The sequence below is a fragment of the Homarus americanus genome, unplaced genomic scaffold (genome assembly GCF_018991925.1).
Source record: "Homarus americanus isolate GMGI-L3 unplaced genomic scaffold, GMGI_Hamer_2.0 scaffold4060, whole genome shotgun sequence".
In the NCBI taxonomy this organism is placed as follows: domain Eukaryota; kingdom Metazoa; phylum Arthropoda; class Malacostraca; order Decapoda; family Nephropidae; genus Homarus; species Homarus americanus.
Genome location: NW_024746161.1, coordinates 11,271,056 through 11,287,064, shown reverse-complemented (window position 1 = coordinate 11,287,064; position 16,009 = coordinate 11,271,056). Strand labels below are relative to the sequence as shown.

Genomic DNA, 16,009 nt, shown 5'->3' with positions numbered 1-16,009 from the left:
GATCTTTGAGAGTATCATGTTAAAAAGAAAAAAGTAGTTACACATTTTATTAATATATTATAATTATTATATCTCATTTGAAAATCACTTACTTATTATATATTTGAAACTGAATTCTCTATACCCTCCCTACTTGGCATCTCATAGGAAAGAAAGGTAATTTAAGTTTTCCCAATATTTATGCCCCTGAATCCCAAGGACTGCAAAACTACAAGTGTCGTGTGATAATTGTTACGTCTGCTGTGTCACATGTATCCGTAGGTTGCCTAGTACACCCTCCTGGTCTTGACGTTTCGCTCATTTTGTGTGTATTTTTGTTATCCTGCATTGCTGCATTTTATAGCTGATTTTTCTTTGATTTCTACTAGAATTTGTTTTGTTAACTAATTTGCTGTGTGTTTTCATGAATGGCATTTCTTAGGTAATATGTATATTTTTTAGCTGGTTTCTGTTCCTCCTTACACACACACGCACACACACACACACACACACACACACACACACACACACACACACTCTTACTTACGACCTACTTGACTTACGACCAACCCGCACTTACGACCTGCCTCAGTCGTACCAAAATTTTGTCAAATTACGTATTTTCGAGTCCCAATGTCAGTACACAGACAAAATTTTTCATGTGTACTTCACTTTAAAATGGCTGTCAAGCTTAAAAGTGAAAGTTTTGTAGTGCTGAGAAGAAAAAGAGACACCCATTTTAGATTTTCTATGTATTATTTAAGCATTTTCGACTTACAACCTTGATTTGGGTCCTTAGCCCCGTCGTAAGTCGGGGAGGAGCTGTGTGTGTGTGTGTGTGTGTGTGTGTGTATATATACTGTAATATATATATATATATATATATATATATATATATATATATATATATATATATATATATATATATATATATATATATATATATATATATATATATATATATACATGACTGTGACCGGTCACAGTCATGTGCTCAGGTCAGGTAATCCTGGCGGTTGAGTGTTGATTGTATGAAATTTCACTTGTTTATTGGGCTAATGAAATATATATGGATCCTCGTGTTTGCCGATTTGGTAAAAACGCTATTTGACCACCTACGATACCGGGTAGTCCCACTTGAGGTTCACGGCGCCATAAGCTTGTTGAAGTGTGTGAAATATAACAGAAAGTCTAGACTGCTTAGTATCCTGGTGGTCCAGCGTTACGCTCTCAGTCAAGCTGCCAGGTTCAGGCGTTCTAGAAGTCAGTTATATATATATATATATATATATATATATATATATATATATATATATATATATATATATATATATATATATATATATATATATATATATTGTTAAAATAATAAACAACTCCTGATTTATGTACTGTACAGCCCTGTAAATGATGTATTCAATGCATATTATATCATTATGTCTAAATCAAATGTAAGTCTGTATATTTTCAGCCACCGACTTCATCTCTATTAATAAACCGTTTAGTTTTATTATTATTACAGTATTACATACATACATACATACATACATACATACATATATATTTATATATATATATTATATGATGTTTTCTAGTACTGTATAGTACTATACTTCCAGAAGTACAAAGCTTAGGATTGCTTCTTGATTTCATTACTGCTTTAGTTACTGTTTTAAACAACTCCCTGCTTATTGTTATTAATTTGGAAGTGTACACACACTTGTAGGCATCTTAAGACATGCTTTGTAGGTCTGGCCTCATGGAATAGATCATCTGCATCCCTTGCATGTTATAGGAGGTATCTAAAAGGTATGAAGATGCTGAAAGCTTCCTAAGTTAGTGCATCTGTTGTATCATGTTAAGGTAGGGGTGAAATAGAGTTGACAGATGGCATTTCAACTAATTCCTTTTTATATAGGAGTGTTATGTGCTCATTTGTCTAACATTTGTTGTTTTGAGTAGGGGTAGTTGATTTTAAAAATTAAGTGAGCATTTCCTTATGAAAGTACAGTGTAAGTATATCACCTGTAATTTAGATTATTGTGTCAAATATTTTCTAAGTGCTCAAAGATTGTTGTGATAAAGCCTTAATGCATTTAGTAGAACAGTCTTCATATTTTTCAAATAACTTGACTGTAATGGTAAGACATATCATCAATTCAACTGTAACAAAAGAATACTAATTTATATCTTTTCAGTATTAATTTTCTACAACAATTATCAACTTAGGAAGAAATGTAGGTACAGTATATGATGGTGCAGAGTTGGTTTCCTAATTATATCCAGTCTTCATCACTTATTGGCCTGATCATAGGAGCCTTTTCAATATCAAGGAAAAATCAAACTGTATCTTAAAAACAGAAACTTGAATTGTTGATATCAAGCTTACACTGGGTATGAGAAGTTATACAGCAGCATATGTGAATGTGCTAGTCATTACTGTATATGTGCATCATGTGCCAATAATTATGTCATTTAAGAGTTTTTCACAATGGGATGAGAGGAACTGAGGTGGGAGATATTGCTGTTAGTGACAACACCTATACAAGAGAAAACAAGCATGCTTCAGACATTTTTTCCATCCCTTAATGAAGTATAATTTTCTCTGGAACTGGCCAATGACACTATTTGTGTCACTTCGCGGGCTGAAGGGAGCTAGATGTCTCCCGTGACCTTCGGCACTCACACTGGCTAGACCACCCGCGTGCGGATCCGGTGTGTAAGATATTATCTTTCCACACTCATTTTCAGCCATCCCATATTATTTATACAACTATATTGTTATTTTATCACTTAATCAGATATAATAGTTTATCTTTTTATGTCAATAAAAAAGAAATTTGCATAATTATACCTGTGGCTGATAAATTAAAAATAAATTAAATGAAAAGTCTACGCATTTTGGATGATGCAGATAGTGTCATCGGCTGGTCTATGGGTGAGATTTGGACCGCACGAGCGGCCAGCGTAAGAGTTAATATAATGATGGGCTAAGTGAAGAGGGTAATTTATTTTTTTTATTTTCTCAATTTGAAAATATGGCTGAGAAAGTTATGACTTATGAGTCTGTTTATTTATCCATCTAATTGTGTGTCAGCGTATCTGGAGGTGCATAAACTTTTTCCTGTTTGGAGCTTAACTCTTGCAAATATTTTAAAGAAACTATATATAACATATACTGTATACACTACCTGTATTGTCCCAAGAGAAAGAGGAGAATGCCTAAATCAAAGTTGGTCATAGGTCTTCACAGATGAAGAACTTGCACTTTTGAGAAACAAAAGACCAACTATTATTTCTATTAATCTATGGTGTAATGGTCAGCATGCTTGCCTCACAAGTGAGTGATCATTGGGTTTGATCCCAGGGTAGGGTGAAACTATGGTCAAGTTTCTTTATGCCATTTGCCTGCGTATATCTAGCAGTAATGGGGAACCTGGATGTTAATCGATTTGAGGATCACATTCCAGGGTAATGGTGAGCCAGTACAGTTGGCAAATTATCCGATCTTTTTGGATTTTAGTATTCCTTGACACTGGGTCATGTAGCTCATTAACTTATGGTGTGGTTGTTGTGTTGGTGACAACATCTACACTTTAAACAAATTCACACCTTTGCACAATATTTTAACCTGTATACATTACAGGTTCTCATATAAATTCACACCAAGGTGGACCTAGGGCCAGCCCTCAAACATAAGGGGCAACTATTATTATTATTATGTTTTGCAGTGGAGCACAAGAAAATCCTTTTCGGGACTAATTTTTCAGTTGGATTATTACATGAGAATGTTAGGCAACGAATTGTTTATGGAAACGCGAATGAAAATTGGCATGGAGTAGCTATGATGAGTGTGATATAATCATTAATATGACCCATCACCACAAGATTGAGTTATGCTCTCCAGTAAAAAGCATTTTAACCAAACAATCCATACTATTTACTATATGGTTCACTCAAAGGCCCTTTCCACAGGCAGTGCACCAAGAAGGGAAAATGTAGGTCAAGGACAGTTTTCTCAAAGTTATATTGTTTTCAGTAAATCAAATAGGCTGTTAGTTTATTCCTTTTGCAACATGAATGAATTTGGGTTGTTTGATTTCTCACTGAGTTTACATTGTCAAAATGGAATACTGTATTGATATCTTAGTCACTGAGATTTTTAGTTAAATGGTTTTAGGTGACTTAGTGTTTTTTTCAAGTGATTTGCAGCCACAAGTTGTGTCCATGATCATTGATGTGCTTTGAACTCATTTCGTCCAAAGTACTGTCAGATTTGTTACAGGATTTTAGATAATATTACTCAACTTTACAGAGGAGACTTTGATGCCACCTCCAGTTTGTTAAGGCCTTTTGGGGTGGGGGGGGCATTAGTGTACATGTTGGGGTGAGTCCTATTTTAGAGTTAGACTGTAGATCCTTCCCTGAATGATAATTGGTTTCAGGAGCCTGAAAAGGTTTAGGAAGAATACTTAGTGATTAGCTCCCTCAGCAGTAAATCAGAATAGGATTTCCTCTCCTCCATTGGGTTTGAATGGCCCTTTCTCCTTCTCAGGGTTTGAGTTGGAAGGAATGGAGGAGGATAGTTTTCTGTCAGGCTCTGCAGTATTGTAGACTCTAGGTTGGACTTCCTGAAATATGCTTTCACAGCTAAGTACAATACCATTATTGTAAGCTTCTTGGTAGGGTCCCTGGGGGATTTTTTTAATAGACAGTATGAGTTTTGTTTGAAGGATTTCTAAGCTTATATTCATTTAACTATGCCAATATTTTTTTTCAGCTTCTATTGATTTCCTCATATTAATTTTTTGGAATAACAATTTGTCTAATACTAGAGCAGCATCTTAGTTTGTTTTAGCAAGGACAGTATTAAAAGGCTTTTACTTTTGTCTTCAAAGGCACTTGTATATATTTAGCTGTCATTGCTTCCCATATTGTGTGTAAGCCAATCATATGCAGTATGTGGTTATACTGTGCAGCTTCTGTTTTTAAGATATACCCATTTGGTTTTTAATTACTGTTCAGTGAAAATTATGTGATCTGGATCACACAACTTAAGGGGAGAAATTTGCACATGTGAAATTACCCCCCTATCCAAGAAAATAAAATTATATTTGTTCAATATTTACTTTTCAAAAAATATATTTCTTGGAAACACAAACCAGGTAATATATCATAAGGAGATTTATATCTCATCATAATGGAAATTTTCATTTAAACTGCACGAAGTGATTACAGGTACTAATACACAATGTCTGTTTAGACTATGATGTTGATGACACATCAATGTCTCCTTTACTTCTGTTATTACAGTAATACTGTATATTCAAAACTGTAGGGCATGGAAAGATATGTTCCTTTACTTTTATATGCAACTTTAGTTGGGAGTTCTTGGAATGAGCTTGCATTACCAAATGTTATTACAATAGTGTATTTGTTTGAAGTATGTGGATATAATCAGGAGACTTGAACTTTGCAGAGTGGACTAAATTATATTTATTATGTAATCAAATAGGGATATATTGATTACTATCTTAGCATAGGCATGTGTGAATATTTTATCATGAGAATTTGGTTATGTTTTATATACAGTAATTGTTTTCGGTAAATAATTTGTTTAGATAATTAAATGCATGTATGTACAGTTGTTAAGTAAAAATGTGGAAATTTATTTTCACGTGAATATAATGTAAGTATAATGTTCTGTAAGATATATTTTGTCTTTATTTTCTTTTAAAGTTTTATTTTGTTTATTAATGCAATAAATTTATAACATCCATCCACATATAAAATATTATTATTTAAAAAAATCTTCAATTACACTGTTTCCAGTTATTTTGTTTCACAATTTCATCATTCATTCATTATAGTTTAAATTTTCCTTACTGCATTATTATTTCTAGAACATTACAGTATGACCACAGAAATCCAGAACTCTTAAGATGAATAGTATCCCAGATTTGTGATTTTTTAAGCTTATTCAAGGTCACATACTCTGCTCCCCACTCCCTTTAAAACCACTAAGTATTTTGATGATGAAGCTCTTGAAACATTACACTGAGGCCATGTACCTTATCATTTCTTGGCCATACTTCCATAAATTTATTATTTTGGCAAGAAGGTGATTGACTTCTTAGTGCTCATTATAACATTGGCATTTGTTTTAATTTATCTCTGTTTAACATTTATGCAATACTGTATGCAGTTCACAATGAACTCATTTTTAAATTATTATCCAGCAAAGTATATGATGACTAAAACATATCTGTTTATTCATCTAAATTATTAAAATTTTACGAGTTAATAATATAGTGATGTCTCCATTAGCCGGAACAATCGGTGCAGAGTACTTCCGGGAATGAGAGATTTCCCCAGAATTTTCTGGGTATCGGAAAAATTTTCTCGGAAGTTCCAGAAATTGCCCATTACATCATCTCTTGAACCCGGAAAAACAACCCCCATCCCTGGAAATTTTCTCGGAATTTCAGGAAAATGTGCCCCTCAGAAAATTTGAATTCTAGCAATCAAAGATTTCTTGGTTTGAGGGATTCCAGCTAACGGAGATATTACTGTATTCAGATTTTTGAGCATCTGAAATTTTCAGTGTTTGTTAAAGTAAATTAAATACTGTAGATTGTTTCATAGGAACCAACTCTCACAGTTGCAAACCAATAAATGTTTTGTGTGACTACAGAGGATTGGGGAATAGTGGATGTTTCTCCTGATTGAAAATTTGACAATTTTACTTCCTTTGGTGTAATTCTTTGGTAATTTTTTTAAATTTTTATGTAATACAAGTCCACAAAATTAGAAAGCTTTGTCACACACAAACCCATTGAGGACGGCTTACATCAGTCATGGGAAAATAAAATGTCAATGGCAGCTGGACATTCAAACCAGTGTGTTGTTTACTACATTGGGTGCCAAATAGATATTTTTGCTATTAATACTTTTGAAGGGGCCACTTTTCTGAGACGTGAGGAAATCTGATTTCTGGTTTTCTGAGGTTATACTTTTTTTTTTTTTTTATTGTTTATCATACCTTGATTTTCATTGTATTAAATTATATATGATAATCCAATCATGTGCACATAAATGTTCTGATCATGTGATGGCTGTGGCTACAGGGTCAAGGTATTCACTGGAGTGCAGCATTGATGAAGTAAGCAGCCTAGGTGGAGTTGGAGGTTCCCGAGCCTCCCTTGCCAACACATCTCTTACCTCAGCTGCGGATCTATCCACACTTTCCTCTGTTACGTTGGCCAGACGTGGGGATATAGATGCAGCTTCCATACAATCCGGCCGTTCACTCATCTCTCCAGATACCCGCTCTGTACAATCGGTACGATCACCAAGGTCACCAACAGAGAAGTTCAGACACTCTAATAGTCATTCACCATCACAGTCACTCCCACATCAGACTAATGGTGATGTACATGGTGATACACGATCAATCCAGAGTGAAGGTGAGATTGTGCATAACGGTATATTGGGCAGCCCATCCCACAGCCCCTCCACTCCACGACCGTCCTGTCTGTCTGTTAGTCAGACCACATTGCAGGACAAAGAGGCCCTACTATCTGAGCCTGCCACTCCAAAGGCAACAGAGACACCTGATACTGTGAGAATCTTTGTACCATACTCAGGGAACACAGAAACATTAACACCTAAAACTCAAGTCCCAAAGTCTCCTCCTGTTGAGGAACTCAAATTCATCTCCACTGGTTCTAAGGATCCTAATAAGATCATGATCCATGTTGATGGAGATGATTCTCTGTCTTCCCCAAGAGAACATTCCTCCACTCCAAGAAGCTCTCCAAGAGAATTTTCCAACTCAATGGACCTCACAACTTCACAGAACTTCTCTTCACCTTTGGACATGTCCTCACAGGACCTGTCCACCACACTTCAGGACTTTAGTTTCACGCAGGAATTCACCTCACAAGCCAAAACTTACTCAGCACCGATTTCTCCAACATTACCCAAGCTGGAGACTTCACGGTCACGGCCCATCACTCTTGACAGTCCAGAGTACAATGAGGGGCTGCTATAAGTACAAGTTCGGTGTTAGGGGCTTCACACTCAGAGCTTGGTTATTAATATATGTATATACATATTGGTATATTGGAGTAATAATAATAGAGTTACATAGAGTCATTTGATAGGTCAACCATATTAAAAGTTGAAAATACAAAAGTTAACCCTGTGGTTATACATAGAATCATATTGTTTTAAAGGTCACAAATCTGTACAGATAGATGGTTTTGCCCAGAGCAAAGAGAAGTCCAAGTCATGTTAAGCATTGTTGGTTGGTGTATGTGAGCAATGAGCTCATTATTAGTAAGTGTACTTAATAGAATTGGTGTTTCTAGATGCAACTGTCACTCCTATTGATTACAGAGCCAATTCTAGCATATTTTTGTATGACTCCTGTTCTAGTCTTCCTTATTTTTTCTTTCTCTTGGTGATTGGCCAGTAGCTGCTGGAGGGCAAAAACTTACAGAATTCCAAGAACCATATCCCCTTAACTGCCTAGACCATTGTACTGACATTGAATAGACCATAATTGTTAACTTGTCAGTAGCTGAGATCAGCTGTATTAATCAAGGTTAACAAATATCCTTATTTTTATAGGTCCAATGTTTATGAGCTATTGAATAATATTTTTTTTTCTTTTTTGAGCATGAATCATGAACGTCTTTATTTTACAAAAGCAACATTCCAAATGTGATGTAAATATAATATGCTGTAGTAATATAGCATATATTACCTTATCTTTCAGGCTGTTATGTATTTATCCAGTCAGTCAAATAAGGTTGATTACCATGTGAAATGGTATGTTTAGAGTGTGCATTATTAATTAATCTTTTTGATCTGAAGAATTTGGGTTAGAAGAGTACTAAAATGACTTTCAGCTTTGATTAATTTACCTTTCATTGCTTTGATTTTATAGTAACAAAGTTTCATTGACTGATTGGATATTTTATGTATTAATAATGCCAGTGTGCAATAATTCCAAATGCTGAGGGATCAAAACAATAACCTGTGTGGCCCAGTGTGAGAGGCCATGAAATGCTCATCCCTAGGCTTCTTTGTGTCATTTAGTATTTATTTTGTAGAATTTCTTGATGCAGAAATAGTGGTGTGAATGAAAAATGTGAGTGTTTGTATATACAGTATATGTTTGAAAAGAGCATAGGTTGCAGGAAGCAAGCTGTGCACCAGTGATGGTGCCTGGTGTCTGCGAACACTTTTTTTTTCTTACTTTATTGTTCTGAAGAGTCTTGATATTGAATAGTAACTTGTAATTCCTTTGCTATAATGTTTTGATTCGTTTCATCAGATATAAGGCTTTGATTCAACAGATAAAATTAATATGGTTGTATCATATGCTATGAAATGTTCTTTTATTTTGTTGTAATTGAACTGCAATAATACAAATAATTTATTTTGACATTGTTATGAATCAGTATTATTAACTCATTTCATTTCCCCTAAATATGCAAAAACAATCTTTTTAGTGACACATATGGGATAAATTTGTATCACAATGTATAATTGAGTAATTTTGCTGTCTTGTGTATCATTGCACAATATTACTGCTATTTCCTGGCTTCTTGCTGATGTGCAGACCTTGCAACAGATATCTAGTACTGTGTACATAGTTGCTCTGTTGTATTATTGTGATAAGCCAGAAAATATTGAGCAGGGTGATACTCTTACCTGATCCAAGTTGGGTAATTGGGTCCTCTACAAGCACAGTGAATAGGTAAATGACTCTTCTAAATGCTGACGGATAGTTTTGCTGTAATTTAAGAGTTTCTCACCACTGCTCATAATTGTTGTATTTTAATTTTTTTTCTTTTTATTCCAACATATTATGGAATTTTGTATTTATTTTATTTTTTTTATTAAATGCTGTTCTTTAAACTCTGAAGAAATATTAGCAGTGATAAGGACTGATTGTGAAATTTAGATTTGAGCCTTAAAATATGCATCTCGCCAACAAATACTTTTATCAGTTTAGAAAATAATAATAATGCATGAGGATTTTGTCTAATATCACATGTGCATCTTAGTACTCTTGTAATGTAAATGTGAATAGAATAATGTAATTGTATATTATCAGGTTGTATCATGGATGATCACTAAATGAGGTGTGCCTGGTATGGAGAATGTAATGGTGCAGATTGCTAAATTTATTCAGACTTGATTAAGAGTTGTTGAACAGTTGAGGTAAATGCTTGTTAATCAATGTGAATTGTAAAAGTTCATCTGACAAGAAACCCAATTCTGTATAAAGGAAGATAAGTTAGCATATGTATTGCAGTTGATGTGTCAAAAAAGGCAAACCACTATCATTGGCATTTATGATAGAGAGAGAGATAGATCCTCATGTCAATGGCTGTTATACTAAAGTTTGGTATTTGGATATCCTCAAAAATGTTTACTCTTATAAATTACAATTACTTTAGAAAGAGCAAACATCAGTTAGAACTTTATCCTATCATTTAAAACCTTACCAAATGAGGCAGCTCAACCCCTCAGTGGTCACATACAGTTAACACATGAGATGTGGCATGTAATGTTAACCAGAACAAATAATAGATTGTGTTTCTTATACTTGATAATGAATTCTTCACAACATGCCTTCTTTTATCTTTATGTATCATAGATTTTTCGCAACTTTTTGTCAATTTCATGTTAATAATTTTGGAATCGGGTTGTACATCCCTGTCTTTTGCTGGTCATATTAGTAAGTTAATGGGTACTTTATATTCTTTTGTATAAACTTATTATATAAATACAGTATATATATTCACTATATCATACTCATTATTTGAGTCTCAAAAGTCACTATTGTATAATTTTTATACTTACTTTATTTGAGTAAGTCATATGTTAGATTTTTGTGCTTAGGTAAGCCTTCTCATTGTGTTATTAAATGTTATACACATATCTTAGAAATAATTAATACAATTAATGCTCCTTTGTAGTGTCACAATGACATAATTATGCAGGGAATGTATGTGAGATATAGCTGATTCTTCTATCATAACTGTCTAAACAAGCTCTCTTAATTCAGTTGAGATAAGTGACAGTTGTTAGTTAAAACATGCTCTCTTAACCCAAAAGATTGATGGAGTTTCTTTTAAGTTGTTATCTACCCCTTCCTTGATGACATTCCCTTTCCCATCTTTTTATGTTTACCACGACTTCTAAATTTTTTTGCCTTGCTTCTTTGACATTTCCTTAATTATTTTCCATACGGCTTTCCATTTGTAAACCATCTTTCTAATTTGGTTTTCATCTTTGTGCTTATCCTCCTCATCTCTCTTCAAGCTTAAAGTCTGTGCCTTTCCTTTTTTTTCTTCTCATAATCTTTTACCTTTCCTTCAACCCTCTTTATTTTTCTTCTTCCAAATAATCTTTTCCTACCTTACATATTCCCTCTTCCATTTACAGTAAACCCTCGATAACTTAGAATTTCATATAACTCAGCATGGATACGGTCTCAGAATGTATTAGTATAACTCTGGAAATGCGGATATATATAAAATTATCTGGGAAAATCTCGGCATATGTGGTCCTCTGCATCACCTACCAGCGTCTGTGTCACCTACCATGCATCTGTGTCTCCTACTATGATGCTACATTCTTTACCTGCAGTGCTGATAAGTTACCTTTTTACATTTAGTAATTGCATGTACAATTAAAGACAAAAGTCGTGTTGCAATTTTGTCCGAAGATTAAATACAACTCGTGAAACATTATGAGAGCCCCCTACCACAAGGCAGAGCGCACCAAAAGTTTAGCCCTTCGGCATATGTTTTCACCAAATTTCACGACACGACTTTTGTCTTTCATTGTACACATACAGTCAGCCCTCGCTTTACGCGGTCCCACTTTACGCGTTTACGCGGTACCCTGCCGAACACGGAATGCTCACTTTCCGCGGTGTGTGTACCCTTTTACGCTGAGAGCGGCGCGAGCAGGGTGCGCACAAGGTCGCCCAGTCATCAAAACATTACCGAGGTCTTCACCCGCCACCCACCACAGCCAGCCCAAGTCAGTGATAGAGATAATGATAGTGAGGATATGGACTTATATGGACTTTGAATGGTTTGACAAAGAGGCCCTGCAAGCCTCTGTGGTGGATAGTGATACAATTGATACAAGTGATACAGGTGAGGGCCAATAATCTGCCCTCTGCCTCGGAACCAACCTCCCCCATCCCCGTGTGCCCAGCCATCTTTTCTACTAATGTAAGTGTTAAAAAACCTAATATTATTGATATTTCTCTTAATTATTAATTGTGTGTGCATACCATCATAAAATTAAGAAGTTATTTTTACTACAACGTAGGTATTGTGTCTGAAAAAGTGGAGTTTGGGGGTCGGCCCGGTCTCTATTTCAATTAATCCCATATGTTATGTTGTTCACTTTACGCGTTTCTCACTTTACGCGGGCCGCCGTGGGTTCAATTGACCGCGTAAAGTGAGGGTTCACTGTACATGGGTTGAGAATTTTTAATTGTATTTTTGTAGGAGGGGGTAAGTGGCTCAATAAGTCGGCATTTGGGATAACTCGGCAACGCTAGAGCCCCATATGTGCCGAGTTATCGAGGGTTTACTGTAATCTTTTTTTATCTACTTCATACTCATCTTTCTCTTCTCTTTTCCTTTTAAGCCCCTGCTTTCATTCCTTCAGCTTAAGAGATGGATTGGTGATAATTTTTTATTTGTACAATAATGCTTTTTTATTTTTTATTTGGCATCATGTTCTTCAAAAATCCAGAAATTGATATACATTTCTGTAACCTTTCAGAAATTTAGTTATAGAAATAACTTATGAGGATAAATATTGCATAATGTTAACAAAATGGTTAAATAAATTGTTAAATTCTGTATGATGCTTTTTCATGTTTTATAATACTTTACTTTAGAACCTTTTTTTTTATAATGAAGATTGAAGATAAATATTTTTAATGAATAAAATACCAGAGCAAATTCCAAGGATGAAATACTGTAATGTGTATGCTAATTCTGAACAATTCTGGGAAAATTCCAGAAACTAGCTCAATTTTTTTTTGTGTGGGTGGGGAGCAGGCAGGAAATTCTGAGGAGATAAAATTCTTATAACACTCCAATATTTTCCCAGGGTCTGGAAGCAAATTCCAAGGATGAAATAATGTGCAATTTCTGGAAAATTCCAGAAAACTTTCCCCAGTACAGGATACTGTAACTGGAAAAATTCTGGTGATGTGGGATTTTTCCAGGTTTAAGAGAATTGTTGTCTCGTTACCCAGAAATCTCTCATCTCCAGAAGAACTTTGCACCAGTTGTTCTGGCTAATGGGTTTATCACTTGTGTTTCCTAAAACTCACCAACCTAGGCACAGCAGGAAATTTGAAATTTGGTGCTGGAGCAACTGTGCTATTCCAACCTTTTATAAGGATACAGTACTTGTTCATCAAAGGGAAGTTTGGGTATTCTTAGCAGAAGGTGGGCTAATGTGATCTACATTATTTTGGAGATGTAGATTTTTAAAAATCAAGTTAATAGACTTGGGTTTATAAAAATGAATTATTTAAATTAGCATTTAATTATAAAAAGTATAGAAAATTATAACAGCATCTCACATTTAATACCTGTATAAGCAATTCAACAATGTAATGTAAACATATTTTACATTACACACCAAATGGTCTTAAACTTATTCAAAATTTTACATTATACTGTACTTTTTTTTTAAACCTCAGTTAATGACAAAATGGCTTTTTTAAAGTTATTTTTTAATACTTCTTTGCAATAAATCTGTGAAATTACATCTCACAATGCTTAAAATGTCTCCATTTATCAATGAGCTTATGCCTTGAAGTTTATTCTTTGAACTGTAATACTGTACCTTCACACTACAGTAATGTATAATGAAGGTACAATACTACAGTACAGTATATACTTTATAAACTATGAAGCATAATAACAAGAGAGCTTAATTGGTGTATCAACCACTGTTTTGACTTATCAATTAATGTCAGTGATGTTATTACTGATTTTATAAAATTTTAGAATAAAATGATACATCACAAAATAAAATATGTTACACTTACTGAAATGAAGATTACGTACAAGACTGGAAGAGTATCTTTGCAAGTGCAGATATTGCAACAGCTGGTACCTTGGCTTTGTGCAAAATGCCAAGTAAAGACAGTGGATCTGAGCATCCTATGGATAAACATGAATAAATTAGTATGATACAAATGGTCACGACAGAAATATTATACTGAGTGTCATTAAAGGTGATTCAATACCACTAACATACAACTGCTATGTCATATTTTATAAGCTGATGGTGTATCGGAATACAAATTCTGACTGTCTAACAATCTATATTTTTTGTAAGTAAAAAATAATACAGTACAGTACTGAAAGTATTGGCATAATTAGTATAATACTGTATTGTAATATCTTTCCAAAATGCTCTAATTAGTACCTTTAAAAATAGTCAAAATGTTGACATAATATGATAATGCCGGAGTAAAAATAAAAACTTTCTGTGAATGTTTTTCTACAGGCTCTTTAAGTTGAGCCAGTCACCTGCCAAAACAAGGACTACATGAATGGAAGTGATTGATGCTAATTCTTTTTCTGTTGGAATCCAGGATTCAATAAAACCCTCTCCCAAAGTAAAGAATTGCCTATGAAATCCCATTCTAAGAACGAGACTAAGTGACAAACTGTATGTGAATACCCAGCCCAAACAACACTGGCAGAGCCTGCCTCATTTACTGGGATATCTGTATTCTGGAGATGGGGATACTGTCCTGCTAAGAGTAGTGTTAATACTATATGAACAACTGATTCCCAACCAAACAAGAGTTTGTGAAGTAAGCTCCAATCCCATCTCCATGGTTACCATACTTCAAAATGAGCAAACCAACAGATACACCGAGACAAACTATTTTGCTTTACTCAAACCTCTTGGTCTTAAACCTGGTTTCCAAATATCAATCCTCACATTTTCTTATTGACAGGAAAACCAACCAAGGGATTAATGAGAGAGTATCGGTAACTTTTCTTTTTTGCTTGGACACATTAGAAACTACTGTAATGCTAAAATAAAAATTTCTAAATGAGCTAGGATTTGTTCACTCATAGTTGGTGATTAATTAACATTGATATAATGTAATTAAAATCACCCAAGCATCATTATGACCATTAATTACCCCGCGATCGAATCGTGGACCATAGATTCGTAATCAGCATGCTCAGGAGTACCTATAATGAGATTTTCAACGAGATCTAATTTTTGGCCAAAACCGCCAAAATATTAAGCCCTATGTCTTGGTAATATTTTGACCAAAATATATTTTTCTCTTGAAATTGGAATTTAAAGGGTTTAACGAATTAAATCCTTCCAGAATAACACCAAGACTGCACCTCGGAAACCCATAGTTGGCGAGTAATTAACACTGAAATAATGTAATTAAAATCTTCCAAGCCTCATTATGACCACTAATTTCCCTGCAATCGAACCGTGAATCATAGATTCAGAATCAGTATGTTCAGTATACTCTTGATTTAACAGAACCCAATGTAACAAACTATCGATTTAGCGGAAGGAGTTTTTTCCATTATTTTTAGCCCAATTTCGTGAACTAGTTCGCCAAATTGAGATTAATTCCGTTAATACATTCACACCTAAAGAGACACTTCAGACACATAATATGCACATAGAACCATTAGAAATATTATCCATGGTTTACTTTAACCCCTACACCCCGGGCTAGGGTGCCGCTGGCCGTGTTCCCCCACACGGGGGTAAATTGAGAAAAATCAAAAGTTTTCCAAAAATAATTTTTAACCTTTTTAAATGATAAAACAATCAAAAGAAAGTACAGTCTCTCCTCGACTTACGACGGGGTTCCGTCCCGATGACCAAGTCGTAAGTCGAAAAGGCGAAAATAATACATAGAAATTCTAAAATGGGTTTCTCTTTTTCTTGTCAGCACCACGAGAACTCTCAC

At 34.6% G+C, this 16,009-nt stretch overlaps 2 protein-coding genes across 9 annotated transcripts in view; one reads left to right on the top strand and one right to left on the bottom strand.

Annotated features, from left to right (window-relative positions):
- Positions 1 to 11,789, top strand: part of LOC121879024 (TBC1 domain family member 1-like) — a 43,971-nt gene extending 32,182 nt beyond the window's left edge. For 7 of the 8 annotated variants that reach the window (XM_042385490.1, XM_042385497.1, XM_042385496.1 and 4 more), the window contains 2 exons: positions 148 to 156; positions 7,107 to 11,789. In XM_042385490.1, coding sequence (XP_042241424.1) covers positions 148 to 156; positions 7,107 to 8,032 — 935 coding nt within the window. In that variant the 3' untranslated portion in view covers positions 8,033 to 11,789. The remainder of the gene's footprint in view (positions 1 to 147; positions 157 to 7,106) is intronic. The other variant, XM_042385492.1, reaches the window with a different exon arrangement.
- Positions 11,790 to 12,732: 943 nt separating this feature from the next.
- Positions 12,733 to 16,009, bottom strand: part of LOC121879023 (anaphase-promoting complex subunit 1-like) — a 33,719-nt gene continuing 30,442 nt past the window's right edge. Inside the window, exon 21 of the mRNA XM_042385489.1 lies at positions 12,733 to 14,207. Coding sequence (XP_042241423.1) covers positions 14,104 to 14,207 — 104 coding nt within the window. The 3' untranslated portion in view covers positions 12,733 to 14,103. The remainder of the gene's footprint in view (positions 14,208 to 16,009) is intronic.